This window comes from Artibeus jamaicensis, unplaced genomic scaffold (assembly GCF_021234435.1).
Source record: "Artibeus jamaicensis isolate MK-2021 breed Jamaican fruit bat unplaced genomic scaffold, CSHL_Jam_final contig_700, whole genome shotgun sequence".
Classification (NCBI taxonomy): domain Eukaryota; kingdom Metazoa; phylum Chordata; class Mammalia; order Chiroptera; family Phyllostomidae; genus Artibeus; species Artibeus jamaicensis.
This window is the reverse complement of record NW_026521930.1, coordinates 8,178,938-8,194,011: the sequence shown is the minus strand read 5'-3', so window position 1 is coordinate 8,194,011 and position 15,074 is coordinate 8,178,938. Positions and strand designations below refer to the sequence as shown.

Below are 15,074 nucleotides of genomic sequence, written 5' to 3'. Positions count from 1 at the left end.
GTTTGGCCATTATTTGCTTTCTTCTGGTCCACTCCATCGATTTGAGTCCCAGTTTCCTTTTCATCGCTATTGGTTTCCTGTGCAATTCCATTCATTTCAATTAGTTTCGCCTTCATATATTTGTCTAATTTGTGGCTATAATCAACCAGTTCTGTGAGGATCCTGATCACCAGTGTTTTAAACTGTGCGTCTGAGAGTTTTGCTATTTCTTCATCACTTACTTAGATTTATAGGTTCCGGGGCTTTGAGATCTTCTTGAGCCATTTTTGGTCTGTTCGTGCTCTTTAAGTGTGAGGAAAGGAGCCTTGGACAACCAGGTCGCTGGGTTGTGACGCTGTATGTCGGGGCGTGGTCAGAGCGGGGAAATGACGGCCCCCTCTGCAGTTTCGCACCGCAGGGTGAGGAGCAGAGGCTTAGGCAGTTCACCTGGGCCGGGCCACTCAGTCACTGGGTTATGACACTGTATGTGGAGGTGGGATCAGAGCAGGGAAATGGCGGCGCCCTCCCTGCCACTTGCTGCGGGGACCTGCTGGGTCCTGGTCCAATCGCCCACTCCCTCCCTTGTCTATCCTCGCACAGATGCGCGACCACAGTCAACCCGCAGCCCTGCTCCCTCGCTGTTTCCCGCAGGGTCGCGGTCGCTCGCTTGGTCTCTTGCTCGGTCGCTCACTAGGTCCAACCCTGCGCCTGGATTCCATGCGCCTGGATTCCGGGCGCCTGAGTCCATCTGACCGAATTTTCCTGTGCAACCCCGCTCCACCAGCTGCTGGTTTCGCCCCTTACCGGTCAGGCTGAAGAATTTGTTAACAGACTTCCGAAAAGTTCAATTTTCTGTGTTCTGGCTGTGTTTTCTGTTGCTAATATTTAGTTGTCTCTAAACTTGGTTGTGTGAGAAGGCACGGCTTATCCACCTATGCCTCCATCTTAGCGGAAGTCCTCCTTTTTTTAAAAGATTTTAAAATATATTTTTAGAGAGGAAAAGGGAGGGAGAAAGAGAGGGAAAGAAACATCAATGTGTGGTTGCCTCTCATGTGGATCCCACTGGGGTCCTTACCCACAGCCCAGGCATGTGCCCTGACTGGGAATTGAACTGCTGACCCTTTGGTTCACTGCTCATGCTCAATCCACTAAATTACACAAGCCAGGAGATTCTCCTTTCTTGCCCCTCTTGTCCTCATAGAGCTCCCTACGGTGCCTAGCAGAGATCTGCCTTTACTCCTAGCTTCTGAGAACAGGCAGCACCCTACTTGTCTGAGTGTTTTGAATTTTCCTTGTTGCTTTGGAATTGATTGCTCATTTCTTTTTTTTTTTTTCTTTTTTAAATTTCTTAAAATTGATTTTTAGAGAAAGAGAAACATCATTTTGTTCTACTTATTTGTGTATTCATTGGTTGATTCTTGTATGTGCCTTGAGTAGGGATCAAACCCACATCCTTGGCATATTGGGACAACGCTCTAACCAAATGAGCTTACCCAGAGAGGGCTGTGGGTTCATTTAAGTAAATGAGGAAATTGAATTGGTTAAGAATATCTGAAGCTTTGAAAACAATCCAGTTTTTATTGTTAAGTCACTTCATCCTTTCAGATATTTTCATTTTGGTGTTGTCCTAGGTGCCATATTTGGTGGCACTTTTATCACTCTGTTCTCTTTCTCCAGGAAGAATACAGAAATTCCATGCCTGCATCCAGTTTTCAGCAGCAGAAATTGCGTGTCTGTGAAGTCTGCTCAGCCTACCTTGGTCTCCATGACAATGACCGTCGTCTTGCAGACCACTTTGGGGGCAAATTGCACTTGGGATTCATTCAGATCCGTGAGAAGCTTGATCAGTTGAGGGTACGTTAATGTATTTTGTTTCTGGAAAAACCTGAGAAGTCTCGTGATCTTCACATTTATTTCCCTTTCAAAAACTGTTTTGACCCTCTTTAAGAACAACATACCTTGAGTTTTATAATGAAATGCTCAATTCATCGCTTCTTTCATACAAGAAACATAAGGGGCTTAGTGTATTTATTTAGTCTGCACTTCCTTTTCATGAAGGTAATAGCAGAGTCCAGCACACGATGCAAACATCTCTTGCACATCTCTGAAATAACTTGTTAGGAGGTAGGGAAGAACCAGCAGTCTCTAGTTTTTCTCCATGGCTAGAGGCGATGCATGGAGAATGGTTAGGCTAGATGGGAGGTGACGCATCCTGGCCCTTGCCTTGAGCCAACTTAAGATGAGAAGGTGATTGTTTCCCTGGGTTAGACTGCAAAACGTTCGATGTGTTGGCTACAGAAGGAAGATTGGACATGCTTTAGATACTAGAGTTGTTATTCTCCAAACTGACGAGTCTTCCCTGTTGTGTGGTGTGTGGTGAAGATGGGGTGCTGGGAAATAGGCAGGCCTTCTCTCCAGACACCTGAAATCTGGTAGAAGGACAGACACATGGCAGCTATGATAGGACAGTGTGTTAATCAAGATCCAAACCCTGTGTGCCTCTCGGGAAGTAGCAGTGGGTGGGAGGGCTCTGCATCCAAGGAACAGAATGTGATACGTGATTGGCACTTGATGAGGTGGTGGTAAGGATATTTTCAGCCACTGGTCTTGACACATTTTACTCCTGTGCTCCCAAAAGAATTTTGAAAAATGATATATTTTGTTAAACATTTTTTAAAAGATTTTATTTATTTATTTTTAGAGAGAAGGGAAGGGAAGGAGAAAGAGAGGGAGAGAAACATGGATGTGTGAGAGACTCACACATCAGCTGCCTCTAGCATATCCTCAACCAGGACCTGGCCCGCAACCCAGGCATGAGCCCTGACTGGACATTGAACTGGTGATCCTCTGGCCTTGCAAGTCGGCTCTCAATCCACTGAGCCACACCAGCCCCTTCATTACATTTTTTTTTTTAAGATTCTATTTATTTATCTTTAGAGGGGAAGGAGAGAGGGAGAGACACATCAATGTATGGTTGCCTCTAGTGAGTCCCCTCCTGGGAACAGGCCTGCAGGGAAGTGGCCTGCAACCCAGCCAGGCATGTGCCCTGACTGGGAATCAAACCATGATCCTCTGGTTTGCAGACCTGTGCTCAATCCACTGAGCTACACCAACCAGGGCTTTGCTACCTATTTTTAAGTGAGAATTTTTTTCTTCATAAGTTTATGGGTGTCAAAGATGTAAGAAATTGGCGTGATGTAGCCAGTAAAACATAAATAACAATTTAATGTCCAATATTATCCCCATTAAAAAAATCTTGTTAGTATTTGGAAATGTTATATTCTCATTTCTTCTATAAATTGTATTTCTGTGCCATATTATCTCATAATTTTATCCTGAAAGTTGAAAATAACACAAATATATTACAGACTTGGTAAGTAGCTATTAAACTAACAACAGAAAATATATTTGGAAGGGAGGGAGTTCTGTGCCCTAATCAGAGATGGCTTCACCTACACTAGTCCCAGAGATGTTCACATTTCGAGGCCACAAACTAGTAAATGCAGGGTATGGGAATAGTCAGGCTGCCATGGCTGGTGTGGCTCAGTGGATCGAGCATCAGCCTGTGAACCAAGGGGTCACTTGTTCCATTCCCAGTAAGGGCATAGGCTTGGATTGCTGGCCAGGTCTCCTCTTGCACATTATGTTTCTCTCCCTCTCTCGTTCCCTCCCTTCCCCCTTCTCTAAAATAAAATAAAACCTTAAAAAAAAAGGGTAAGGCTTTCTTTGTCAAGGGAGGAGGAGGTAGTTTTTTAAGGGGTAGGAAGGGTTTGGAAAGGAAATGACGCCAGACCACAGGTCTCTTTGTAGTCATATCCACTTAGGAAGAATATGCATAGAAACAGAGGTGCTGAGACTTAGATCATTCACCTTAACCTGTCCATTGTGTGTGCCTGCTCCAGACCCAAGGTGATTGGAGTCCCAGCTATAGAGCTGGGGTGTCAGACAGGAAGGTTCTCACACCTGGAAAATGTGCTCCCCTAGCCTCTCTCCCAGACTTTGCCATGCTCTCTCTTCCTGGGCATGTGGCCAGGCTCCAGTCCACACTGAGATATAAGCTCATCCTTCCTGCCTTCATGAGCACAGGAAGACTGGTGGCTGCTTTCTCATTGGCTCTGGCTTTCTTCAGGACTTCATTTTACTAGTCAGAGAGATCAGGCCATTGAAAGGCTTTGAAAGATGTTGCATATGGAGGATGTGCAGATTGGACACAGTGCTTTGTGCTGAGCTGTGGAAATTGTATACCGATGGTACAGTTTCCTAAGGCCTACTCCTGCCCATTGCGTTTTATTTTCTGTTGGGTTCACAATCAAGTCTGGTGAGCCATGTGTTAAGCTTTGTATGGAAAGCCAGTTGTGTAGGTTGGTGGTCTTCTGGCCTGCTGTTCCTGTGAGCCAGGTCTGAAGCCATTGTAGCACTCAGTACTTGACAACAAGCTATTCATTGGCAGCAGGAGCTTGGCTCCCAACAGCAAGATGTGTTTGGTCAGACACCTGAGTTTTCTTTTACCACATAATTGGTGGAGTCTCATTTAGACAAAAAACTAGTTTTCTGGATTTTTTTTTTTAAGATTTTATGTATTTATCTTTAGAGGGGAAGGGAAGGAGAGAGGGAGAGAAACATCAATGTATGGTTGCCTTTCATGCGTCCCCTGTTGGGAACTGGCCTGCAGGGAACCGGCCTGCAACCTCGGTATGTGCCCTGACTGGGAATCGAACCACGATTATCTGGTTCGCAGGCCCACGCTCAGTCCACTGAGCTACACGCACCGTGGCTCTGGATTGTTTTTGAAGCAATATGATAAATTTCCTGTGACTTAGAAGTTAGTACTGCACCTTAGAATGTGCAGTTTGTTATCAGAATTACCAATACGGAGATCATATAAGCGTGCTTTGTTAAACAGTATTCACACTCTAGTTGGTATAACTTGCTCTGCTCTCATTTGCCAAATTTTCATTTATTTAGAAAACTGTGGCTGAAAAGCAGGAGAAGAGAAATCAGGATCGCTTGAGGAGGCGAGAAGAGAGGGAGCGGGAGGAGCGGCTCAGCAGGAGGTGAGTCCATGATAGCACCTGTGCCTAAGGAAACCCCTGCTCCTTACAGTGCAGAGCTGTTGGTAACAGTTGAGGTCTGCTAAGTATCTAAGTCACCATTAAAAGAAAGTAAGCAAAATCACAGCTTATTCAGTCCAGCAAGGTCTTGGCTTGCCCAGAGAAGATCTGTGTGGCCATCTCTAGCTGCTTGAGAGCTCTGATGACCTAATTCTTATCTGGGAAGGTATAGACCCTGCCAAGAGCTAAAGAGTAGAAGAGGGAGAGGAACCTGCCACACTCTGACTCCTGTGGCTGTAGCACTCAGCAAATAGGACAGGGAGGAGCATGTTTTGTCACACTGCCCTGTCTTGCTGTGGGGGTAGGACCTTGGGGCTTTTTAGGTTCTGGCTTTGACTTGAGTGATGTGGGGCAGGGGAGGAGGGTGGGACCTGCTACCTTGCTGTGAATAAGTGCAGGTGGTAGGGATGGAATCAGTGAGAACAGTAAGGAGCCAGCTGGAAGAGTCCAAAAGGAAGTGGTGGCAGTTTGAATCAGGTGAGTGTGGGAAGGGTCTGGGTGTGTTCTAGGAAGTTGATAGGATTTGCTGGTGGTCTGTTGTGAGGCATGCAAAGGATGAATGAAGTGGCCTCATGATTTCTGGCCTTTGGTAGCCACTTACGAAGGTGGGGGAAACTGGGAGCAGTATATCAGAGTAAGGAGAATGTGGGGAGCATAGTTTGGCTATGGCCATACTTGGTTTGAGATGCCTAAGAGACATCCAAGCTAAAGATGTTGAGTCTGGACAGAGTTCAGGGAAGAGACTTGAGCCAAGAGTAACTCGTATTGGGCACAGCTCATTGTCCTGGAAATGCTCAGCAACTGGGCTTTGATGAAGGAATTTCTCAGTGCATAAGTGAGAAAGAACAAATAAAATTTATTGTGTTTTTTTGTGTTTCTTTTCATTAATTAATTAATTACTTTATTTATTTATCTTTTAAAGATTTTATCTTTAGAGGGGAAGGGAAGGAGAGAGGGAGAGAAATATCAATGTATGGTTGCCTCTCATGCGCCCCCTGCTGGGAACTGACCTGCAACCCAGGCATGTGCCCTGACTGGGAATCGAACCACGATCCTTTGATTCTCAGGCCCGCAATCCACCAAGCTACACCAGCCAGGGCTCTTCTCATTATTTTAATTACCTGACAGATTCTGATTATAAAGAGACTCATAAGAGTATAAAAATGTATTGAGCAAAACCTGCAGATCCCTTTTTCCACAGGTGACCACTGTAGTTTGGTTGTGCCTATGTGTACTGGTACCTGTGGAACACTCACCTGATCTCTGAGATCGTCCCCCAGCAATATGTCCTTATAGTGATGTGTAATAACTGAATATTCTTTTTTTCCCCTTCACCCTTTTCATCCACCCCTCCCCCTACCTCCGTATCTATCTGAGTTTGAGGGTTTTTAGATTCCACATATAAGTGAAATCATATAGTAGTTGTCTTTGTCTGGCTTATTTCACTTAGCATAATGCCCGCAGTGTGCCTTCAGGGTCCATGCATGTCATCACAAATAGCAGGATTTCTACTTTTTGTCTGGCCGAATAACATTTCCTTGTGTATGTGTATCACATTTTCTTTATTCTTGTACGTCTCAGTAGGCACTAGATTGGGGTTGCAGGTATCTTTTCCAGATAGTGATTTCATTTCATTTAGGTAAATACAGTAGTAGTACCCCCTTCTCCGTGGGAGATGGATTTCAAGACCCCAGTGAATGCGTGAAACCACAGGTAGTACTGAACCCTATATATGCGGGTTTTCCCTATGTATACAGAACACTTGATGGCTTCTCTTTGGCACATCCAGATTGCCAGCATCACTACTCCTGCTCTTTGTGGCCTTGTAGTAAGTAGAATAAAGGTGCCTTGAACCCAAGCACTGCCATAATTCAACAATCGATCTGATGGCCAAGATGGCTACAATGTGACTAACAAGTGGGTAATGTTTACAGCATGGATACACTAGACAAATAGATGCTATCTAGAATGGAGTGGGGTGTTGCAAGATTTTATAAAATCTGCTCAGAACCACGTGCAATTCAAAACTTATTTCTGGAATTTTCCATGTAAAGTTTTAAGACTGAGGTTGATTGTGGGTAACTGAAATCAAAGAAAATGAAACTAAAGATAAGAGAGTGAGTACTTTGCCTAGAAGTGGATTTGCAGGGTCATTGGTAGTGCTAGTTTTAATTCTTTGAGGAATCTACTTATTGGTTTATCAGTAACACTCCCACCAACAGTATATTAGAGTTTCCTTTTCTCCACATTCTTGCCAACACTTAAATTGTCTTTTTGATGATTGCTAGTATGAAAGGTGATGTCTCATTGTGGTTTTGATTTGCATTTCCCCGGTGATTAGTGATGTGCGCACCTTTGTATGTATCCATTGGTATTTGTATGTCTTCTTTGGAAAAGTGTTCAGACCCTCTGGCCATTTTTTTAATTGGAATTTTTTCTTTTGAGTTATAGGAGTTCTTTATGTTCCAGATATTAAGCTCCTATCAGATATATGATTTGCAGATATTTTCTTTCTTTTTTTTTTAATTTTTAAAAGGTCATGATGAATTATTCTGTAATATGTGAAGTGTTATGCTCAGAAAGGTCAGCCTTTATTTATTATTATTTTTAAAATATTTTATTTGTTTGTTTGTTTGTTTACTTATTTATAGAGGGGAAGGAGAGAGGGAGAGAAACATCAATGTATGCTTGCCCTTCGTGCATCCCCTGCTGGGAACTGGCCTGCAGGGAAGCAGTCTGCAACCCAGGCATGTGCCCTGACTGGGAATCGAACCTCGATCCTTTGATTTTCCGGCCCGCGCAGTGTCCACTGAGCTACACCAGCCAGGGCTTCTTTCTTTATTTTTTATTTTATTTATTTTTAGGGAGGGAGGGAAACACCAGTGCATGGTTGCCTTTCATGTGCCCCCTCCTGGGGACCTGGCCCACAACCCAGGCATGTGCCGACTGGGAATCGAACCAGTGACCCTTTGCTTCACAGTCCGGTTCTCAATCTACTGAGCCGTGCCAGCCGGGGCTGCAAATATTTTCTTATATTTTGATGGTTTCCTTTGCTGTACAAAAGCTTTTTAGTTTGATATAGTCCCACTTGTTTATTTTTGTTTTTGTTGCCTATCCTAAAGACTGTTTGAACAAGTACTCTAAAGATCATCTTTGTATATATTTGAGTGTTTTATATACTATTCCTTAGGATTTGGGGGACAAATTTAATACATAAATATTAGTAGGTGTTACAGAAACTATTTCCAAGAGCCTGTATCAAATCACCTCAAGCCACCTAGTTTATGAGTGTCTTTTGTCACTTCCTCCTCAGCACATATTGGTGGCATTCATGTAAGTTTCTGCTGTAGAACACTGTTTTTTGAGAACACATCTCAAAAATGAGATCTTGTCTCAGTGTGTATTTTTTGGATTACTGATGGTATACTATTTCCTAAGGAGCTCATGTGACCCTTACATTGGCAGTGAGCCTGTGTTTAACACTTGAGGCTTTTGTTTAACTTTTGGTCTATTGGGGTAGCTGTGATACTGCTATAAAGACTTTTCAGAGCCAGTTACTAAACGCAGGGTGCTGGTCCTGTCCTCCTGCCAGAAAGCATCTAGGAGCTGAGGGTTGGGTGTAGGCCTCGTTCTGTGGGCATTGACACTTGGCCCTGCTAGTCTGAGTGTGAGGGGGCGGCTTGAAGACTGCAGGTTTCTGCGGGAAGCCTTCCCTCCTTCACCTCATGGGTTTGGGGCATCTCCCCTTAGATGGGAGGGACGGGATGTTTTGGGGAAATTGCTCATTTTTTGTTTTATTTTAGGTCTGGATCAAGAACCAGAGATCGCAGGAGGTAGGTTTCTAGATCCACTTAAGAGTTCTCAAGTCAAATGTTCTTTTCCATATGCATTTTTCTTAATACTTAACCTTTATAGCTACACAGTTATTATCTGGTAGGTAGAGCTGGGTTGTGGAGGTCATGGATGCAAGGTGAGATTTAAGCCCTATCTGTTGGGTTGATTGGGGCTTTAGTGCAGCAGAAAGACTTACTGTCAATGAGAGGGAAGATGAGAGGGCACTGCTGAGGTCTTCTGGTGGCCAGAAGTATCCTGGCAAAATGTTTTGGGGAAGCATTGGTGGGAAGGATCTGGCTGCAATTCTTTCTGATCAGTGATTAACTGATAGGACTGTTGTGGACCCATGTTCTAAATTTGTGGGAAGATAAGGGGAGGCATCAATAACTATCAAGCAGAACCTGCTGAGAGAAGAGGGTGTTTTGGGTGGGGCCACCAGAGCCTTCAGAGCCTCTGGTCATCTACTGCAGGTCACGTTCCCGGGACCGGCGTCGGAGGCGGTCAAGATCTACCTCCAGAGAACGACAAAAGTCTTCCAGGTCCTGGTCCCGAGACAGACACCGGCGCCACCGCAGTCGTTCCCGGAGCCACAGCCGGGGCCACCGCCGGGCTTCCAGGGATCGGAGTGCGAAATACAAGTAACTACTCTGACTTCTTCAGTAGCTGCAACCAGGAGTGAGCCCCTTCTCTTTGTGTTCCCAGGGTCTGGTGGGGTCTGTCTTCAGGGCCTGAGCCTGTTGGCCCTACCTGTTGCTCAGGAGACTGGCTGGGCATCTGTGGGGCTGAGTGCTGGGGCCTCCAGGAGTCATGAATGGGGCCCAGAGCACTGGGAGCCCTTAGCTAACTAAGAGCAGCAGATGGATTCAGGTATAGGACAGTTGAGGCGCTGTGGAAGCGGTTACACACAGGGACAACCCCTGCTGGTTGCCTGCCGCACTTGGAGCTGCCCACTCACTGTCACTTGGATAGACAGAGCCCCTGAGATTTATATCCTGAGCAGGCCCTATTTACCTCCCTTGTGGTTTTTCTATGGGGGAAAAAAAAACAACACTCATAACTACTGTTAGCACTTTTTTTCACTGTGTTTTTACATAGTGGATCATATCCCAGGTGTGGACTTTTGTTGTATTTTCTTTTGCTTCATTAATATTTTTTTCCTGTCATGAGATTTTTTAAAATTTATTTATATTTTTTAAGTTTATTATTACTATTTTTTAAATACATTTTATTGATTATACCATTACAGTTTTCCCATTTCCCCCCTTCATTGCCCTCCCTGCACACCCCCTTCCTGCTTCATTAATATTAACAGCTGTTACTAGAAATTTTTGTAAATGTCACTTTTTAGTGGCTGTGGTTTGGGCACAAGATGGCAGTCCTGGCTGCTCTTGGGACTGTCTGGGAGCCTTACCAGGTGAGGTGGGTTTTGGCCTTCCCTGGTGTTGAGGGTCCAAGTTGTTGGCACATGAGGAGACAGTCAGAAGGGAGACGTCAGCCACTGCTGAGCCTCTGTTCCCTTTTCCCAGGTTCTCCAGAGAGCGGGCATCAAGGGAGGAGTCCTGGGAGCGAGGGCGGAGTGAGCGCCGGGCCACTGACTGGAGGCTTGAGAGCTCCAACGGGAAGACGTTGGAGGAAAAGGAGGCTGGCGAGATCTGAGTCCATGCCCAGGCACTGTAAATAGTCTGATAAACGTTCAACACAGCTTGAAGTTACCCTTTATATTTGCTGAATACAACTCATTTTTTGTAGTTTAAAATTTCTATTGTTTTGGAGCTAGCTGTGAGTTTCTAGAGATGTACAGAATTGCTCCTGTGTTCTTGGATTACGTTTAGTAGGAATAAATAAATCTGACGGACTGCCTCCTGACGGCTGCTGTGGAGTCTCTGCTGTCCCTGTTATGGTCTGAACACTTCACCTCCACCTTCCACAGGTGGTGGTAACTCGGTGGATGCTCGGTGAGCTTTGCTTACCTTCAGATATTGTGACTTAATTGTTGGTCTGCTCTTTGACTTTGGGCATCCAACACCCTCCATCTCCCCTTCTCCTAATGACTGGAGCCTGGTGTGCCCAGCTGTCTGCTGATTGGCTGCTTCTGTTTTTCAATGTCTGAGCAGAGTGGCTATACCCCTCAGTGCAGACCACAGGCTCCACTAAGGAGGGGGCGGGTACCCCATGTGCACACATTTCTTTAGAAATTCGGATCTGTCTGATCTGCTGTTAGCATGGCTACAACCTGGGATTGTAGTTACAGGGAGCTACTGACAGTTTCCACTTTTGGAGTTAACTTAGTGCAAAGAGAGAAAGACCCTTGGACAGTATCCACACGACAGTAACGAGGTCCTCAGAGGATGGGGATGGGGTTAGGATTTGACTCACGCTCGAAGAGGGTTAGTGGTGGCATCCACTGTTACTCAGCTCTTTGTATTGTGAGACCAGAATGAGCCCTTCTAGAAGGATAACTGGGGGCTCTTTTCCTTTTTAACTTTAGTTAGGTTTTTGGGTTTATATTTGGAAGGAGCTTCTGATGGCCATGTTTTGAAAACAGTCCTTTCCATACCTTCTATGCAAAGACTACTTGGCTCAGTGGTCACTCACTGGGTCTGGATCTTGCGGCTACCAGCACCATAATGTGGCTGGTGATCCTGCTCTGGGCTCCCCTGCCATGGTCTGTCCCCTTCGAAGAAGATGTGTAGACAGGTGAACTGCCCTGCTGGCTTGTGACACAGCTTTTCTCTGAGGAAGGAGTGCAATGTCAGGAGGGTCTCCTACCCAGGAGCACTACCCCTGCCTGCAGCTTAGGCTGGACCAGAGCAAAAGCAGCCTCACTGGAGACTCTGTTTAGTGTGGACACTAAGCTAGCTGGGTAGAGAGGCATGCTGCCCTCTTTGGGTTTAGGAAATGGACACAAATTTGTGGAAAGCCGTGAGTGGGTTAAGGGTGGTCCTGGGATAGGAGGGTAGAGGCAAAGGGAATGAGGGCTGGATTTGTGGGTTCCTGACTCACTTGTACAACCTGACCTGTGACAGGCAGGAACTGGACTGAAGCTGGCAGAAGGCACGGCAGCTCAGGTATGGGGTACACAGCCAGAGTACTGGACCGTACAAGTACCTCCCATCTCTTTCGTCCTCTGGAGGGTTGTGATTTCTTTTTATTATAGTAAAATATATGTAAAACTTACTATGTTAACTATTTGTAAGTACAGTTGAGTAACACTAAACCTATTCATATATTGTATGGAGGGATGGTGGTTTTGGAAAGGCGGAGATGTCACTAGATTTAGAAATAGGCCTGGGGTCCCAGCCAGAAGGCAGGTGGGTCTGAGGTCAAGGCAGCCCTGGAAGGACTTGGAGGGGGTTTGCATTTGCTCCTGACAAACCTGGATCAACTGGCCTCTGACCAGTTGATCCAGGACCACAGGATCCAAGCTCATGTGCTGGGAGGATGGGATCTAGACTTCATTGTCCAGCTCTTCCAACCCTAGTGCTGAAGGTACTCACCCACCACTCAAGGGCGCACTCCAGGCCCTTGGGTCTCATGGGCTCTAAGTGCTCATCAAGCTCTGGGTGCCGATAGAGCAGTGGACAGTGGTCCTGTGCTCCAAGTGGGCACAGAGGAGGACAGACTGATGGGGGCAATGCACAACATGGCACAGGCTGCCCTGAGAATGACACAACCCCCATTTCCCCTCGTGGGTCCCAGCAGAGGGGAGTTCCCAGATGGAAGCTGGGGAGTGGTGCATTGGCACAGAGGGTGTCAGGGGGAGGTCACCCATAAACAGTGAGGAGGCTTGGGCCCAGAGGGGACTCAGCCCATCTTCAGCCCTCTAAAATTTTTTAAATGTAGGAAATAAGTTTTGTTTAAAGAGGCAGGGATGTCATTGCAGTCCCTGAGGAGAGATGAGTGGGCAGAGCCAGCATGTACAGGTCCTCCAGGAGCCCAAGGGCGTGGTAGATTCTAGGCCCCTTAGATCCAGTCTAGTTACAGTGTTCTTGGGAACTGTCCCACACCTTGCTTCTGGCCAGTGGAGGAAGACATGGTGATCAGCACCTGGTGTGGGTTGTGGGGTCTCCTAACCCTGCATAGAGGCCCCAGGCTGTCCTGGGGAAGAGGACCTGCAGCCAGCACGGGCTTTCTTTCTGGGGCTTCCCTGCCTACTCAAACTAGGAATCTCTAGCCAGGCCCAGGGCTACAATCTGGGGAAGGGAGAGCTGGAGAAACTGCTGGCCCTGTACCCTGCATGAAGCTCACAGGGTCCAGAGCAGAACCTCGCCTTGGGGAGCACTCTTTGGGTTTCACCAGCAGGCCCTGGGCTCTCACTGCATCATGTGGATATGTGGGTGCCCTCCCTGGGATAGTAGGGCTGCTCAGTAGCTGGTTGCACTTGGCTATTGGCTGAGTCTGGGAGCTGGAGGGGGCTCCCTGGAGGAGGTGGTGCCCTGCCATGATTCAGGCAAGTGGAAGAGGGGATATGCACGGGAATGCCTCACCCCCGAAGAGGATGGTGGCCACGGTGGGGTTTGGGCTCTTTGGAGATGGGGTCAGTTGAATGGTTCTTGGACTTGATGGTGTCCAAGTTACCTATAGGACTGGTTAAAGCAGGTTGCTGTCCCTTTCCCCCAGACTTTCTGTTGGTCTGGGGAGGGGCCTAAGCACATACACTTTTATTTTGCAGGTAGACTTTTTTTGAGATAGTCACTTAACATAAAATTCAACATTTTAATAACTTTAAAATGTACAGTTTAGTGGATTGTAGTATATTCATGCTAGCTAGTTTACCACTATTTAATTTTAGAACATTTTCATCACTCCAGAAGGAAACCCTGTACCTACTCACAGTCACTTCCCTTTTCCCCTGCCCCCGACCCTACACAACCATTTAGTCTACTTCTGTCTCTTTGGACTTGCCTCATGGGCATTAATGTAAGTGGAAGCACACAATAAGTGCCCTGTGATGAGCTTTTACTGAGCATAATGTTTGCAAGGTTCACCCACACTGTAGCCGTATTAGTGGGTTGCTGATACTGCTGGTCCAAAGGACACAGAGCTGGGACAGGGGCAGGCACTTCGTATGTGATGTTGGGGCAGCAGGAGAGAGTGTTCCAGGAATTGGGGCACCAGCTTCAAATCCCGAATAGCATCTCTTCCAGGATGTGAACTGAGGTGCTCTATGATTTCTCAGAAGCAGGGCTCTCAACTTTAGCCATCAGGGCACATGCAGAAGATAATATTCTGTTTGGACCTTAAGAAAAAAGGGTTGTCGTCATGTCCTCAATTGCCAACACAACATACCCTTTTTATGTCCACCACACAGTCCCTGCACCAGCCCCCAGGCCACCCTTTATGTCACTCATATCCCCCAAGTGCCAAACCTGGGATCAGGGTTGCAGGTGAGAAAGCAGATGGCTGCTCACAGGTCTGCACCAGGTCTGCCACCAGGTGCCTGTGATCCGTGGTCTGTGGTCCATGGTCGTTGGCCCAGCCCCTGGACGAGCACTGACCATCCCCTCAGGAATGTCAGTCAGAGACAGCCCTCCCTCCCCATGGGTATCCAGAAGCCTACAGGGAAAGCCCCAGCATCCACAGCTCTCTAGTACTTTCTCTGCCCTTGCTCCTTCTCTTCCCTCTTTCCTGGGGCACCTACATCTGCCAACTCCCCTCCTGCCTTTGTCCTTTGCCCATGTCACCCTGCTTGCCTGACTCCCCCACTTGTGGGGCTGCCATCCCAAGGAGGTTTGCAAGGGGTACCTGTGCTCCCTGTCCCCACAGTGCAGGAGAGGAGCAGTAGTAAGGGGACTTCCCCACTAGGACTGGGCCAGCATTTATTTTTGAGATTTAATTGACAAATAATATTAGTTTCGGGTGTACAGCTGAGTAATGCCTAGACACTTGTACGTTGTTCTAGTTAACATCTATCACCACACAGTCATGCAGTGTTTTTCTTGGGATGACAACTTTTAAGCTCTACTGTAAACTTTGAAATGTAGAATACAATATTGTATGTATAGTAATACTGTATAATACAACACAGTATTATATTTTCCTGGTTCTTCTGCCACCACAGGTCTCTCTTCTGGGACACTCTGCATACCCCCCACCCAAGGACTTAAGGTCAATTGGCCCCAGAGCTGGCCCAGCCTCTCCCTACAGAAG

At 46.5% G+C, this 15,074-nt stretch overlaps 1 protein-coding gene across 10 annotated transcripts in view; it reads left to right on the top strand.

The window, feature by feature from the left end:
- Positions 1-10,790, top strand: part of LUC7L (LUC7 like) — a 50,669-nt gene extending 39,879 nt beyond the window's left edge. For 5 of the 10 annotated variants that reach the window (XM_053671550.1, XM_053671556.1, XM_053671553.1 and 2 more), the window contains 6 exons: positions 1,657-1,833; positions 4,945-5,033; positions 7,742-7,837; positions 8,894-8,923; positions 9,395-9,562; positions 10,451-10,790. In XM_053671550.1, coding sequence (XP_053527525.1) covers positions 1,657-1,833; positions 4,945-5,033; positions 7,742-7,837; positions 8,894-8,923; positions 9,395-9,562; positions 10,451-10,580 — 690 coding nt within the window. In that variant the 3' untranslated portion in view covers positions 10,581-10,790. Of the gene's footprint in view, positions 1-1,656; positions 1,834-4,944; positions 5,034-7,741; positions 7,838-8,893; positions 8,924-9,394; positions 9,600-10,450 lie in introns of all 10 variants that reach the window. The other 5 variants (XM_037157165.2, XM_037157168.2, XM_037157166.2 and 2 more) reach the window with 3 other exon arrangements.
- Positions 10,791-15,074: the final 4,284 nt, after the last annotated feature.